This window comes from Oncorhynchus mykiss, chromosome 1, assembly GCF_057628025.1.
Source record: "Oncorhynchus mykiss isolate SJ-2025 chromosome 1, ASM5762802v1, whole genome shotgun sequence".
NCBI classification, from domain to species: domain Eukaryota; kingdom Metazoa; phylum Chordata; class Actinopteri; order Salmoniformes; family Salmonidae; genus Oncorhynchus; species Oncorhynchus mykiss.
The window spans coordinates 64,880,066-64,892,820 of record NC_143022.1 but is presented as its reverse complement, the minus strand read 5'-3'; the positions used below and the strand labels follow the sequence as shown (position 1 = coordinate 64,892,820).

The 12,755-nt window shown below is 42.0% G+C and overlaps 1 protein-coding gene across 2 annotated transcripts; it reads right to left on the bottom strand.

Annotated features, from left to right (window-relative positions):
- Nucleotides 1-1,315: 1,315 nt before the first annotated feature.
- sec23ip (SEC23 interacting protein) lies at nucleotides 1,316-12,745 on the bottom strand. 2 transcript variants are annotated; one of them, XM_021607206.3, is made up of 17 exons: nucleotides 12,161-12,745; nucleotides 11,266-11,780; nucleotides 10,476-10,686; nucleotides 9,827-10,020; nucleotides 9,444-9,533; nucleotides 9,009-9,219; nucleotides 8,607-8,748; nucleotides 7,533-7,741; nucleotides 7,226-7,308; nucleotides 6,977-7,138; nucleotides 5,070-5,165; nucleotides 4,646-4,825; nucleotides 3,932-4,087; nucleotides 3,529-3,631; nucleotides 2,592-2,786; nucleotides 2,312-2,480; nucleotides 1,316-1,910 (listed from the first exon to the last, which is right to left on the bottom strand). In XM_021607206.3, the coding sequence occupies exons 1-17, from the start codon at nucleotides 12,291-12,293 to the stop codon at nucleotides 1,829-1,831; spliced, it is 2,931 nt and encodes a 976-aa protein (XP_021462881.2). In that variant the 5' UTR covers nucleotides 12,294-12,745; the 3' UTR covers nucleotides 1,316-1,828. The 2 variants fall into 2 exon arrangements, with proteins under 2 accessions (XP_021462881.2, XP_021462888.2); XM_021607213.3 differs by having other exon boundaries at nucleotides 6,977-7,135; nucleotides 12,161-12,736.
- Between the last annotated feature and the right edge of the window lie 10 nt (nucleotides 12,746-12,755).

Here is a 12,755-nt window from a genome sequence, read left to right as displayed (position 1 = left end):
TCCTCTAACACGGAAACATTGCCTTTTAAATTTCAATCGGGTTGTAACGCTGCACTTCCGCGATAAGATTTGAATAAACCCAAACTAATTGCGCGATAGAAATGTAAAGGTAATTTCCGATTTATGCAGTGTTTACCCTTAATGCAGTCTCCGCTAACAAGGGGGAAATTGCCTTAACATTTCAATCACGTGGTACTTCTATGATACAGACTTGGTTGAATATAAAGGTTTAAACGTAATAATTCCTTGCAGAAGTGTTCCAAAATAAATGTACCGGAGCAAAAATTAAGTTCGCCATCAAAGTGGACAATAAACACAAACGTAGCGAATTTCAGATAACTACCCAGCAAACACAGTTTAACTGTTTTAATTTCATTCTATACATTTAAATGTTTTCAGATCTACAGCCATTATTACTTGATGTCACATTTTCAATGCTAATCCTGAAGAATCAGCAACCGTGCTGGGCCTATGAATGTGTTTATTTTCTAACTGCCACATGGAATTATTACATTGTCTTAATGTATTTTTTTCGACCTAGGGTACGGATTGAATAGAGCCCTGAATCAAATCAAATGTATATAGCCCTTCGTAAATCAGCTGATATCTCAAAGTGCTGTACAGAAACGCAGCCTAAAACCCCAAACGGCAAGCAATGCAGGTGTAGAAGCACGGTGGCTAGGAAAAATTCCCTAGAAAGCCCAAAACCTAGGAAGAAACCTAGAGAGGAACCAGGCACCATTTAAAAAAAAAAAATCATCTTTATTGATAAAACATTACTTGGAACTACCCACTGAAGTGTAAACAATGTGATGGTAATTTAGATTTACATAAAGTCCAAAGGAGCAAGCAAAACATGTTGGCAATTAAGTAACAGGGTTGTATTCAGTATGACAGAACAGTGTGCAATGTTGAATTCAACGAAAACGGTATTGTATTGAATGACCAGTTGGAAAAACTATGATCAAGGTGGCCCACCTTTTTGTATCAAACATGAGTCATGACTGCCTTCGAGTTTCTTTTTGTTAAATGCTTATTTTCTCATTAAACATTGCTCTCCTCCCTCTATACAATAGGTTTCCAGTCTTTGTTCTTGAATGCCTCAGAGCTCAATCTTTTCCTGAACTGAAAAACAAGTATTGGTCGTCTTCTCTATTTAAGCAAACCAAAACACACAAAAAAATCGTAAAGCAGAAAGTAAATGCTGTCTTTTTCTACCCAGACTTAAGAGGATATGTGGCAGTCTTACCTGTGCAGCAAATCAACAAAAATTCAACATAAAAAGCACCGAAGACTGAAAATAAGAGTCAAGTAATGTGAAAGTAAATGGTTTATTTTACGGCTACTGTTAAACATAAAATACATTTGAGGTAAATACTTAAATTAGCAGTTTCTTTGATTTCTCTTGTAAATGTTTAATTTCATATAGTTCAGCAAACCTCACCATTTCTATAATTTAGGTTATAAAATGTTTTTCAAACAAGTGGTATTGGATTCCACTAATTTTATCTATTTTCTTAATTTAAGAGAAAGGGCATATTACAAGCATATTCATCCTCATACAATAGACTATGAGAATAGAAAATCAATGAAAATTAATACTAAACAAAGAACCACATACAATATCAAATCAAAAAGCATTGACATGGACAAACCTGATGGGGAGTATGAGGGTTTCAGAAAGGTTTATTTTTCACTCCAACCAATCCACTAACCCCGGTGGAACCGGGCCTGATCACTGCATTCACCATTCTATTTCACTTACGTGCAGTGAAACGGAATGAACGCAGCGATCAGAGTGGTCCCACCAGGTTACCAATCCATTGCATTAATGTAAAATCTGTTCTGGGTTTATCCCCATGGTCTTGTAGATCTCTTTCAGGAGTAGTAGGGCTGTGTCTTCAGACTCCCTGGGGAAAAGAAAGGAACAAATAAATCAATGTCTGCAGACTGAATTATTTTTCAAACCAGAATACCTCAACTCAAAATAGATCAGCTGTGGAGAGAAGACAAAACGTAATCCAAGCCTTGTAGCAGGTCTTAAGTCTCCGGTTCAAAACTCAATCAAGCAGTAGGTACAAAATCAGAGGTAAAGCTGTTGAGAATAATATGACAACGTTTTCATCAAATGATATGGCTAAACAGCAGCTATAAACAACCACATACAAGTATGACCTCATATGGAGTACCCAAGGGGCAGAAGGAGATGATCCAGCCATGAAATGTATTCAACAGTGCGCATTGATCAACATTTCGGTTTCCACCTTAACATAAAAAGGGCCAAAGTAAGCAGCAGAGCTGATTTTCATACCAGTAGCACAGGTGACTCTGCAGGGCGAAGAGGTACTCGTTGAAGCTCTCGATGGGCTTCTCCTGTAGGACGTAGTCGATGCGGTTCCCGCCGTTCAGCATGCCTATTTTCACCTGGGGCTCTTCTTCTCTCAGCAGCTCAGGACTCTCCACTATCCTGTGTTCTGCGACTAGCCAACGTTTTGACGTTTAAATAAAGTTGTTTTTTAAAGCAAAGCCCTATCCAAATAAACCGAAAGAGCAATATTTAATGAGTTATTTAAAATCACTCTTATACTCACCATCACTGTGTGCATGCTTCTCCTTCTCCTCCTCCTCCTTGATCTGATTGGCCACCATAGCGAGCTCGGCTGCCAGCTGGGCATTAGAGGTGTGAGCACGAGCAAAGTCGTTGAGGGTCTGCCAGGCACTCTTCAGGGAGCTGATGAAGCCGTGCTTCAGGTCTGAACCCATGCGGGAGAGACTCTCCTTCAGCTCTGCCACACACAAAACAATCCACGATTGTAAAACTCACTGACAAATTAAACATACTACACTTTGGAATCCTGGTCTTCCAGGACTGCTCTTTGTGTTCTGTTGGTGAGGTTTCACTCTGCCAAGATCTGAGTCATTGTATTTGATTTACTTCTTGTAATTAACCAGTGTTTCCACTAGGATTTTTTTCCCCAGCAGTGGTGGCAGTATGGTAGTAGGTGCCAGGTGCACCGGTTTGTGTCAAGAACTGCAACGCTGCTGGGTGTTCCTAGCTCAACAGTATCCTATGTGTATCTAGAATGGTCCACCACCCTAAGGACATCCAGCCAAGTTGACACAACTGTGGGACACAGAGTCAACATGGGCCAGCATCCCTGTGGAAAGTTTGACATCTTTTAGAGTTCATTCCCCAACAAATTGAGGCTGTTCTGGAGGGCAAACTGGGGGGGGGGGGGGGGAGTTGCAACCCAATATTAGGAAATGGTTCTTAATGTTTTGTACACTCAGTGATATATATATATATATATCATTTAAAAAATATATTTTTTTTTTGCAAAGGTGGCTACCGCTGCTAAATAAATATAGGGGAAACACTGTTCACTTCCTCAGAGACCAGGGTCTGATTAGTCATTTTCAAAATGGGAAGAGACAGTGATGACAATAGTAGGGTTCACCTGGCGATGGTAATAAATAGAATACAAATCTGAAGATAAAATAGCCGGTGGTGAATCTATAGTTCCTTACCGAGATGCAGCCTCTTCCTCCCTTTGTGATGTGGAATCAGAACCGGTTTCAAGTCCAGGTCTGGCAGGATCATGGGCTCAATCCTGTAAGCAACTGGGTCCAGCTAAAACAAACAGTTCAAACAAACAGTTCGAGCAAACAGATATTTTAACATTTTGAAAAATAAATGTATTACACCCTTCCATTTCAATTCATGTATTTGCTACCCTGATCTACTTTAATTTAACACATTGAACTATGACATGGTTAATAACAATCAAATGTATTTATAAAGTCCTTTTTACATAAACAGTTGTCGCAATGTGCTTTATAGCTGACAGATGCAAATCCTGTCACATACGGTATGTCATCTGTATGCACACCCATACTCCGCTCAGAACACTTGTGAGGAGGATTGGCTAACCGGATGGTAGATGTTGAAGAATCCCTTGCAGGTGGGTAGCTGGTAGTTCTCCTCGATCTTCTCCAGGCCTCGCACTGTGAGGAACATCCCTATGGGAGATCCCAGGGCAAAGAAATTCACTGGCTCAAAGTCCAGAGTGTGATACACCACCGACACCTATGGGGCAGAACACCAACACCAGACAGTGCTTTTACATGAGCCCTGATGAAAATGTATGCTTATGCATGACATTCCAGAAAGGCTGTAGACTAACGTCGTTACTCCACACTGACATCATGGTGTAGGGTCAGGATTCAATCAGATCAGCAGAAACCCGCGCTAGCTGACAAATGTATAGCTTTTCATTACTTTTGTTTAGGCGTGTCGGATGTGTAACTTGATCGGCACTAATAAAAAGCATCTAAACATTATCTCACATTACTTTTAGAGTGACATTTAGTTTTCAACAGCGGATATTTGTATCCATTTGCTGTCGGTCTCTCCTACATTTGCTTTGATCTCCAGCTGTCCCATAGTAATGAACGTGTCATGAGGAGACAAGAGGGGCAGGCAGCGTTTCTCAGCCAGTCGAATCATGAATCAGCTGGCATCATTTTTATGGATATATACAAAGATGTCAATTGAAAAATTGTGAAAGTTTGCAGTCTTTCCAGCTTCCGTTTGAAGTGATTGTGTTAGCGGTGCTGTTGGCTAGCTCCTCCTCTTTAGGCTTACCTGTCCAGTGCCAACTTTGAAGTAGTTGTAATCCACATGGACGGACGAGTAAGTCCCCCCAACAGGAAGCTTCGAGGTGCCGGGCCCTGGGAGAGACTCACTTAATTGGGCGGGGACGACCTCTTGACTGGTCACCTTCACTTCTGCTGCCTTCTTATCTTGTGCTGCCTGACTTGTTGCCTGACGAAAGGAGTCCCGAAGATGGAAGGCACACGAACACAGAAGATTATGTTCAGTTGACAAAGTTTTAGCCATCACTGGGTTGTGTTCAGTACGGCACACTGTAGTGAAACATTTTGGAATAGATCAAATGTTCTATTCTAATTGTATTCTAAGTTCAGGTAGTAGCGGCCCATTTCAAAACTTTTTCTTCCTGTTGAACACAACACTGGTGTCTGAGAGACAAAGACGATTAAATGCTCACCTGCTTAATTGCTCTTTCTTTGACAAATTTAGCCATTTTCTTCCTTGGCCCTAATGGAATGCCCATCTCTTTCAGGTCCTCAACTGTGCACATAAGCTAACAAAATATAGAAAAGAGGAAATTAATCAATCAGATGTAATTTCACAGTGGGACTTGGACCATAGATTGTAATCACCAATTCTAGGAAATGGCCTAGGGAAGCATTGTAATACAATTGAATCACTTACTTTCCGTTTCTGAGAAATTTCACTCAAAAGTCGGTTATTTTCAGGCATCAAATGTGTTTTTTTTACCCAAGGACATTTGTTTTGTAGATCCATATAGCAAAATCCTTATAGACACAATCCAAAATAAATGTTAAAGTTGAGCACCGTAAAATTACATTTTACATTCAATTGAGATATGAATCATTTAGGCATTAAGCTGGATCTGCACAACCAATGCTGTGGCATGTGGACTCACCTCGATTTGAGGTCTTAAAACATCTGACAAATGATTATTTTGGAGTGCAATGTCTCTTTAAGTGTCATAAGCAATATGACATTTGCAATATTCCCATAAGCAAATTTCAGGCCTGCTGAGCGCAAACTTGAAAGTTGTGCAAATTCCAGGGTGCGTTTACTGTGAACACAGAGGCTGCACCCACTTTAAGTTAGTTTTAACAGTGGTCAAGTAGGCTACTGTGGCTACTTGATCATAATGTAGGCCTACCAGAGTGGCCTACCATAAACTATGGAGAAAATGCATTTCATAACATTTTAACATGGAAATAGCTGTTCTATCATTCAGCCTACAGTAGCAGCCAATGTGTGGTGTTCAATGTAGGCCTACATTCCATGAGACTTGAAAAAAACATGCAGGGCTTGACATTAACCTGTTTATCGACACTTTACAAAATAAAATGCATCATTACTCCCATACCACTATTACAGAGAATCAGACAAATTATGCTACCTTCTGCCTATTGGCTACTTAGCTTATTCATGCCCGTCTCAAAATACAACACTGTCCGTTTAAGACAAAAAAAAAAGCTATTTTGTGCTCTTGTAGGAAGCAATCACTCCTCAATTGCTGACTACAAATGATCTATAACTGGGCTAATAACTCACTAACTAGGAAAGGATATGAACAAATGTGCACGTCGCTACACGTACCTCTCGCTTTGATCTAAAAACAAGTGCAACTAACTCACGACCGCTCGTGCTGTAAACACAGTCCAGTTCAAAGTGAATGGCACAGATCCATATGTGGCAATGGTCTATTTGCATATAGCCCTACTGCAGCTCTGATTGGTTATTGCGCACCGGTTTGTGTAGAGTATGGGCCTGAGTTGTGCCTGTCAATGTAATATAATCCTACTCCGATGCGTTCTGCCTACAATCTCTTGCATAGTTAGTTTTGCATACTAAGTCTAGCATTGTTTGTTTTGTTTCGGTATGTTGCATTGAAAGTGGCTAATATTGTGTTGATTCGATCACAATTCTCACAGTAAAGGGAAACGTTGATAGTGTCAACTAACGGGGAAAATCTAGAAAGTTGGGTAGGGGCGGCAGGTAGCCTAGTGGTTAGAGCATTGGGCCAGTAACCGAAAGGTTGCTGGATTGAATCCCCGAGCTGACAAGGTAAAAATCTGTCGTTCTGCCCCTGAGCAAGGCGCCGAAGACGTTGATGTCGATTTAAGGCAGCCCCCTGCACCTCTCTGATTCAGAGGAGTTGGATTAAATGAGGAATGCATTCAGTTGTACAACTCCCCCTTTCTTTTCCCCTGAAGTTCAATCTTGTGCTTCTCTGTGCTCGCTGATATTTATTCTGTGAAGCAGCTTAATGGGAACATAGGTCATTAGAATTGAAAGTAAATATCAATAACTACAGTATATGAGTTCATGACACGCAGGGAGGGTTCTTACAAAAGATTCAAGGTCAATCTTCTCCTGTTCTAAAGTGCTCTGGTACTCAGAAAGGCCAAGATGTTCCAGCGATGCAGAAAGATCGGCAAACTCCTCCCCTTCCTCCTTAGGCTCCTCCCCTACAGCAGCAGGTGAGGTAGCAGCAGCAGGGGGAGCCACCTGCTTTAAGGAGAAGAGGGATTGTTACACTCTCAGGTGTCACAGAAATAATGAAATAAACAAATGTTTGGATAGCTATGGACCTATTACCTGTTTGTTCCCTGCAGGGTGGCCCCCATTTGCAGTTGACATATTCTTCTGGTTTGACAGCAAGTCGAAAAGTATGAGGGAACCTGCAAACACACAGAGAGACAGGTTTGTCCAAATTTTTCTCACATGACTTAGCTAAAAGTATGAACACTTGGGGCTGGTGTCCTGGACCCAGATTAAGTCTAGTCCTGGACTAAAAAGCACTTTCAATAGAGATTCTCAATTGAACAAAGTTTTTTTTTTAAAGCCAGCACTAAGATTTCATCTAGGTCTAGAAAAGTGGCCCTTGGTGTCTGGCTGTTTGTACCTAAACTGTGTCCGGATACTGAGACGCCTCCGGTGAAGTCTGGATTCCGCTGCATGAACAGGGCATAGATCCTGTTAATCTCCAGGGCAACTGTGTCCATGATGGTCTGGCAGTAGGTGGGACTGTTGTAGAACAGCACGTCTAAGAGGGTCTCGTTAGTGAAGTGACGCAGACGACCTGTGCTGGGCAGGGTGATCTTCTTTATCCTCCTAAAACAACAGTAGGAAATGGATTGAGTCAGAGTGGGAGAAATCGGCTGTGTCTGATTTACAAGCGCTCAAATCCTTGCTTCCTCCACCCTTGTTTCCTCAATTCCTCTCGAAGCGTATTGGAGGACAGGATCTGAGGTCCCTCCCACAGGCGGAAGCATTAGCAAGGATTTGACAGCTAGTAATGTTCTCAGACACAGCCATTGTGTGGTTTCATTTGTAAAAGCTTGCTGCTCACGTCAGCACAGATTTTTCGTGTTACAATATAATTTCCCTATCCCACAAAGAACAGGACGTATTCCTACGTGTATGAACGTCCTTAAAATTCCATTATGGTTCACTTCCACCTGAGACTTACCCCACACCCGTTTGTTGCCAATGTTTACAGTACATTCGGAAAGATTTCAGACTCCTTCCCTTTTTCAATATTTTGTTACGTTACAGCCTTATTCTAAAACGGAATAAATATCCTCATAAATCCACACACACAATACCCCAAAATGACAAAGTGAACTATTTAATCAATTTTAGAATAAGGCTGTAAAGTAAAAACATGTATAACAAGGGATCTGAATAGTTTCCAAATGCACTGTATGTTAATATAAGCTCTAGTGTTACTTTTCAGGAATTGCTTTTCCATCAGGAGCTTGACACTGAAGACTTGGGGCGAGCAGAATGTGAGAAGGTGTTAAGCGTGGAAGTTGTTAACCCATGTTCACAGTTGGCCATTATGTTAACGCAAGCAGAAAAGTACCAGTGGCCTGGCCTTGGCTCCCAAGTCAGAGCAGATCCGCGGCCCAGTGAGACACTGGAGCCGGGCCATGGAAGTGGAAACAAAAGTCTGAGCCTTTTTTCGTCTCCTCACCTGTCCACCCCTGTGGCGTCCCCATGCAGGGCCGTGTGCCACTGAACAGGAAGGAACTCCACTCGACTGATGACACACTCGTCCTGCGCCTTCTTAAAATGACTCTGCAGCAGCTTCAGGGAAACACTCCGGAAGTCATCCACTGTGAACACAAGCAACACACATTTCTAATACTCCATCTGGGTCAGTATGGAGCAGTAAATGGATATTCTACACAGTTACATTCAATACACCTTAGGGGCATTTGCTGGGCATAGTAAGAAACACCATGACAGGCAGAACATACCACAACCTATACCATTCATGGCATAAACAAACATCCATAATATGATATGAATATAGAGCTGGGCAATAATAGAGACTTAATGAGCCATGTGCGATAGAGCGATAGATCACACATACCACACTCCACCATGCTCCTAAACCTCAGGTCACAGACTGGACCGATGCCATGCACCATGAACACCAGGTGATCCACCTGAGGGAGCTCCCCATCGGGAACTTCATCATGGTCATCATCAATGCCCCTCTTGACCACCCTGGGTCTGGTCTGTCCATCCTGGGTTGTACCCCACTCGTCTGGCATGGCGGATGGCTGGAATTGCACGATCACCTGTAGAAAGACAAAAATAACCTCCTCACAAACTAGAAGTACAGTCGCGTCTGGGTCGGCAAAACAACAAAGTCCACTCAAAACCATGATATGGTGTTCACGATTGGAAACTACCTGGTGCTTGTTTTCATGAATTTCAAAAGAAACAAAGAAGTTATTACTATTTAATATTTTAGTAAACACCTGGTAATTATGCATTGTAAAATTAACTCATACAAACATACCTTTGGATTGTGCATGACAATGGTTTCCCCCGATGGGAACTCCAGTCGACGGTGCCATTGGTTGGTTGACACCGCTTTCTTATATTCTCCCTACATAGAGAAGACAGCCAACCAAGCAAGGCTCAGGCAGAATATTAAACTCTCAGTCCACTTTCAGGGCTAAAACCCAACACACCCCATTGCTCAGCTGTATTCTAATCTGGGTAACAGTGAACCCTGGGTCTTGTTCATTCAGGGCACACTGTAGTAAAATATAGTAAAACATTTTGCAATGGAAATCGAACACAGGACATTTTCTTTCAATTGCGTGCCCTAATGAACACGACCCTGGTCCTGTTTTTTTTTTTTTTTTTTTTTTTTTTTTTTACATTGATGGGACCAACCTCTAGCTTCTCGCTGAACTCCTCTGAGTAGGGGATGAAACGGCTGTCTGTGTCTCCTTTGTAGAACCAGGTGCAGCGCCGCACCTCTGTAGGTTCCTCCTCCCAGAATACAGCTGTACGTATGCGGTCATAGAGCTGCACGTCATAGCGCCCTCCTTCTGTGCACACAATCACATTCTCAGGGTCTGGTTGCACTGGAGGAGAATGAAAAAATGTAATCATATTAGATTCGATATTGTTTGCTTCTCAGATATTTGCTTTACGTACAAGAAAACGCATTGCGATAGGAAAAGACTAACAAGAAAAAGATAGGCTAGACATAACATTAAACATACAAATGAATGAAAAACTAAACAGAAAATGACAACAGACTTTTGTGAGATGATTATGTATCTGTGAGTGTGCATAAATTACGGTAGAGTTTACTAGGGTGCGCAACAAATAATGTTTCAAAACATTTGTGCAACGTTTGGTGCCTAATGAACACGCCACATATTTCAAAATTGCTCTGTTTAAACAAACATGTTTTACAAATATCTAGGCCTATATAAACAAGAGAGCTATGCAAAGTCAACTTGGATACCTAGAATATAAAATGGCTCTGATGATTAAAAAAATGTAATAGTAGAAATCACATCATTCATCTCACCTGAATTGTAGATCTCCTCCAGTTGAATGGAGTCCAGGATACTAAAGGGAAGCCAGACGCTCTTGGACTCCACTTGTTTGCAGAAGAACCAGTGAGGCTGGACAGCCTCATACACGTTATATTGTATAATTTGATTGGCTGGAACCAGTGCTCCAGCAGTGGTGGAGTGATGGGTCATAGGGGGCGGCCCCTGAATCTGTGTGGGAGGGGGCTGAGGAGAGAGTTAAAGGGAAAGTTAGCCTTATTTATTTTTTACAACAAAATCTTTATTTTTGATGTAAATGGCATGTTATAGAAGAGTCCAGACATTTTCTTTGCAATTTCATTCGTTTTTGAGAAACTTACCCCAACCAGCAATTCACTTCGCAACAAAATGGAATATAACGTCACGCATCAAGTTCGGAATAAAACAATTTCACGTGCAGAACATCTAAAGACCTGCATCACTTTACTGAGAGCTTTTCATTTTCTAAAAGGACGTATTTGGGTGTTTTTGGAGCATTTGTTCATGTTTTTTCAGAGCCCCCGTACTGCACAACGAGGATGAGGAAGCAAATCGCTGGTTGGGGCAAGATTTCTCAAAAACAAGTCAAATCGCAAACAAAGTGTCTGGAGCCATCTACAACAATCCATACAAAATGCTGATTTGGTTGTAAAAAAGCTAAATTCTCCTATAAGACATTTAGAGACACTTATATTAGCCTGATTGCCAGTAGTTTAATTCATCTTAAAAATAAGAGGTTCACACCATTCACTACTAAGCAATAAACAGAGTGGAGTTGTTGTTTACCTTTGTGTATGTGGAGGGTGCCGATTGGAATGTTGGCGCTTGAGAGCCCATAGTGTAGGGATTTTGCTGCACCGGTGGGCTGGATAGTGACTGGACCTCTGGAGCTGGCATATAGGGTTTGGCTCTGCTGCTGAGGGGTGTGTGACGGTATGGATTATAACTCTGATCGGGGGCTTGTGGAGGGGGCGGGGTCACTGTGTTAGGGGGAGGAGTGTATCTTCCCATGGGGTTCTGGTAAACAACATTGCCAAATTGCTGTGGCACATTAGGGTTGGTTAGTGGGATAGGGGGTGTTGGGGCCATGCTGGCAACAATGGGGACAGAGGTTGGTCCAGATGTCACGGGGGCTACTGATAGTGATGCTGGGGGTGGACATGCTGGCTGATGTCCAATGGAGGCAAATGGGTCACTGCTGTTCACGGGACTGGAGAAGTAGCTGAATGTGGATGGTGCTGGGGCATTTCCAGAGGTCTGGCCAAGAAAGCTGTCTTCTTCTCCGACATCTGCAGAATCATCTAGGAAAAATAACAGAAATATTGAGCAACTGACTTACTGCAGTATATTTGAACTCGTCAACAGTCTAACTGTGAGCAATGTCAAGAATCCAATGTTAACCCACCCTTTTGAGAACCTCAACTCTGACTTTACTAACGACAAATCAGATGAAACAAGGGTTATGTTCATATGAGTTTTGTTGACCTGACACTGCTGTAGCAAATATTATTATTTTGATTTACTAAGATCCCACAGAAACATCTTGATATCTATTAAACTGCAGGGATTTACAATTATTCAAATGTATAATGGGCTTGTTGGCAGCGAAGTAGCTAGGTTAGCTGAGTTAGCTGTCATGTTTGTCATAAGTGCCCTGCTGTGGCCCTCGCCATTATCTTACCTCCTGATAACACCGCCGGACCACTGGCCTGACTGACAGGTATGAAAGGTAGGTTGAAATTGAACTCCGGTGCCGCAGAAAACAGTAAATTTGCGCTGGAATTTGGCACAGTATTGGTTTTCCTATCAGCCATTGCCACCCCAAATTACACGTAGCCAAGCTTATTTTACAGCCAGAGCAGCATAACTTCCCCAACCGGATCTCAGACGTGGTTCTCAGTGATGGCGTTTGGATAAATTCACTGATCTGTAATACAAGTCATAAGGTCAAGTATTCCTCGTTGAGTTGGTGCTGATTGTAATCAGCTCAATGAGTCCCCGCAAGTTCTTTGCGGTCATGATGGACCGGTAACGAAATTAAATATGAGTAAGATTCAGTGCTGCCATCTACTGCTGTGGCTGAGCTACTGCAATTAAACAATACAACGTTTAACACAAAGTTTCTGATCGACTTTCTTCTCCAGTCGACGGTCAACATGAGTAACATGGATATTATTTAAAATATAATAATATTACAGATATTGTCGAAAATATCCCTAAAAAGATGCAGCGGCGACGACGAGGGCGTTGCGTTCTCATGGCTAGTGACGCAAAGT